General features: G+C 36.8%; 1 protein-coding gene across 1 annotated transcript; it reads right to left on the bottom strand.

Annotated features, from left to right (window-relative positions):
• Positions 1-849: 849 nt before the first annotated feature.
• LOC149562669 (acyltransferase GLAUCE-like) lies at positions 850-2,582 on the bottom strand. Its single transcript, XM_089823911.1, has 2 exons — positions 2,114-2,582; positions 850-1,843 (listed from the first exon to the last, which is right to left on the bottom strand). The coding sequence occupies exons 1-2, from the start codon at positions 2,567-2,569 to the stop codon at positions 944-946; spliced, it is 1,356 nt and encodes a 451-aa protein (XP_089680037.1). The 5' UTR covers positions 2,570-2,582; the 3' UTR covers positions 850-943.
• Positions 2,583-3,153: the final 571 nt, after the last annotated feature.

Consider the following 3,153-nt stretch of genomic DNA (forward strand, 5'->3'; position numbering starts at 1 on the left):
TTTATATATTATGATTTTATAAAATTATAATAAATCAAAAATTAATATTTACAATCTAAAAAAAACTTCATTAAACAATTTGAAAAATATAATAATCATAATTAAGAAAAATAAAATAAAAAATTGAAATCAAAGATTAATATAATCCTTTTTAATTAAAATATTATTTTTTATTTAAACATCTACATATACCATTATACTATTATGAGTATAAAAATATTTTTTTGTTATCAATAAATATTGAATATATCTATTTATACTATTATGAATAAAAAAACATTTTTGATATCAATATATAAATATTTGACACAAAATAACTTTAATATTATAGTTTTTATTTTGAATACTTTTTAAAAGAAAACATCTATACAAATCTAAGCGAAAAACCAATCCACAACAATTCAAAACATTGGATTTGTAGTTCATCAAAATTTCTAATTTCTAATTTGTAGCTCATCAAAATTACAAAGAGCCCATCAGGGATCAAGTCTTGTTGAGTGTAAGGCTTGAAAACATCATAAGGGATGAGGCCGGGATCGTGCCTTGGGCGAATTTGTGGATGCTCCTTGGTCCTTGGCTCTTAGCCGAAGAGGTTTTAGGCACGCACGAGCCCGTATCGAATACATAAGACTTGTTTGTGGATGACCTCCATCAAATTTTTTTTTAATTCTAATTTACTTAGTATATTTGTTCAATAGAATTTAATAATTTGTTTTGATTAGTTTGTCAATTTAATCAAATGAAAAATTTGCAATAGATACGATAGGAGCGACTAATAAGACAAGTACAAGTCACTAAATGACATGAACATAAAACAAAAAAAAGTTAGAATACAGCTACTCCAAGCTCTTATTTGAACGATAGCAGAAAATGTGGACTTAACAAAAGCTTACAGACAGGATCGAGAAATGACAATGCATAGAAACAAGTAAATATTCGGGAGTTAATTCTCTAGGACAGCCAGAGGAGTGAGAAAGAGTTCTTCAAACTTGAGCATCTGATGCGGTGGCAGAGCGAGGAAGACATGAGCACCATTTCTGTCGACATTGTTGGGAAGCAGGAGAGCAATATTGACCACTCCATGGGGAACAGGGCCATAAAACAGGGGCTTCCCCCATGGGTATTCCACATCCTCAAGTCCAAGCCTCAACCATGATGACAGATGAATGACTCCCTCTAAGCGAGGACGACCTTTGTTTACTTGCAACCAATCTATGCCCGACCCAACATATTCATTGGTCACTCTGCCAATCCCCTGTTTTATCCTCTCCACGCAGAAACAGAGCGACCCATTCTGCAGCTCTCCCCCATTTGCAGTTGCACTGGCAGAATATACAGCGTTCCCCATGTACTCGCTTGGCAATGGAGGATTCAATTTTCCTCTCACGTCCACTGCAAAAGTTATGCAAGATTCCTTTTTTTCCCCCATTTCCATCGCCTCTGTTCGATATTTCCACAGATGTGCAGTCACTGCTTCGAAACCGGTGCATTTTTCCAATCGCCCATCCGCCATTGCCGTTTTCTTTAAGCTCTGCACAAAATCGGCAGAGAGTCGGAAGAGCTTGAAAATGTGGGTGTGGGATTCTTCCATGGTTTCTATCTTATCAGAGCACTCCGTAGTTCCATGGTCATTGATTTTAACGTATTCGAGATGTGGGTATTGAATCGATGGAGGAGAAGCAGCTCGTAATGGGGTTTTGTCAGTGTTGGGGATGATGGATATGGTGTTTGTTGAAGCCAGAGAAGCAAGGTTCTTCATGAAGGTCGCCAACCCCATTCCGTCTATCACTGTGTGATTTACTACCAATCCAATTGAGAAGCCTCCGCACTTGAATCGAGTCACCTGTTTGCACAAACACATTCTACTTTTATGAGGGATTTTTCTTGCTTGCAAACGAGTGTCAAATGTGTTGACGAGAGCTGGTTTCTTTTCAATCATTATTTATGAAATACTAGTCAACTAATTTATTTGAATCCATAACTTCATTCGTTCAAATAAAAGAAAGCATGGTACAAACACATTCGAATGGGATATAATTACCATGTGGAGAAAATATGATATCTGCAAAAGAAAACAATGGCAAACACCATATAAATCTGGTGAGAATCAAACCTGTAACAAGCAGAGTGGCAAGTCATGGAGTTCAGAGATCTGCTGAAATTGTTGTAGAACCAGCTTCTTGAAAAAGGGATTGGGGTAGGCAACATCGTGCAAGTCAGAGAGCGATATGTTTGTGGAGGCAGAGGCGAACAGAGCACCTGCTCCACAACAGTCGATTTGAAGGCGTTGTTCATGGGAATCGAACTCAAGTCTTCCTGCAAAGAAATCATATGTCACCAGAAGCTTACTCAGTGCATCTCTTACCATCTCAGTAGCTTCAGATGAAGTTATTGCAGGATTTGGAGCAAAGAAATGAACCGTCTCCAGAGGGAACGGTACAAGCTGATCTAAATTGGACAAGAACATCTTTCTTCTTTCAGTTGGGTGGGCGGGATAAACACTCATGGTTTCCTCCACTCTTACTTGGGCATCACTGGGTATGTCAGGAGGGCTCAATACTACGGCCATTTCAGCCAATTGAACAAATTTCAAATATTGTGTGTGTTAAAATAGTTTCTCATCTCATTCATTAAATAGCATAAAACCCATACTTTTCAACTTTTTCTTTACCATGTCAACTCGTAAATCCTTCCAGATTACTTTTGCAAATGAAATGTGTTTACCATTAAAACATCACAACCCTACAAAGCACGAACAATGAATGACGTTGTTACCACTTCGGTCAGACTTTTGCTGTCATTTCACTTCCCTCCACAGTTCTGTTTTCCCTTGTGGCCCTCACATATTTCCTGATACTATCCCTCTCCAATAATTTAGTTTTTAAAACGTGCTTTTAATTCCCTTGTTCCCTTCTCTTTATGCTTTTCTCCTCTACCGTTCTCTTCATTTCTCCTCTACCTTTCTATCTCACGGTTTAAATATTACACACTAAGCTTTTATTGATAGACTAAAATACTAAATGGTCAAAGAATCTTAAACTACCACCAGAAATCTCCTAAACTAAAATCTATATAGAAAACTAAAGTTAAAAACCACAAGAATGGTTCACATTTAAGAATTTTGATAATGACGAGAGTAGGTATTTTAAATTT

This window comes from Cupressus sempervirens, chromosome 4 (genome assembly GCF_028749045.1).
Source record: "Cupressus sempervirens isolate cs-2001-9-10 chromosome 4, ASM2874904v1, whole genome shotgun sequence".
In the NCBI taxonomy this organism is placed as follows: Eukaryota; Viridiplantae; Streptophyta; class Pinopsida; order Cupressales; family Cupressaceae; genus Cupressus; species Cupressus sempervirens.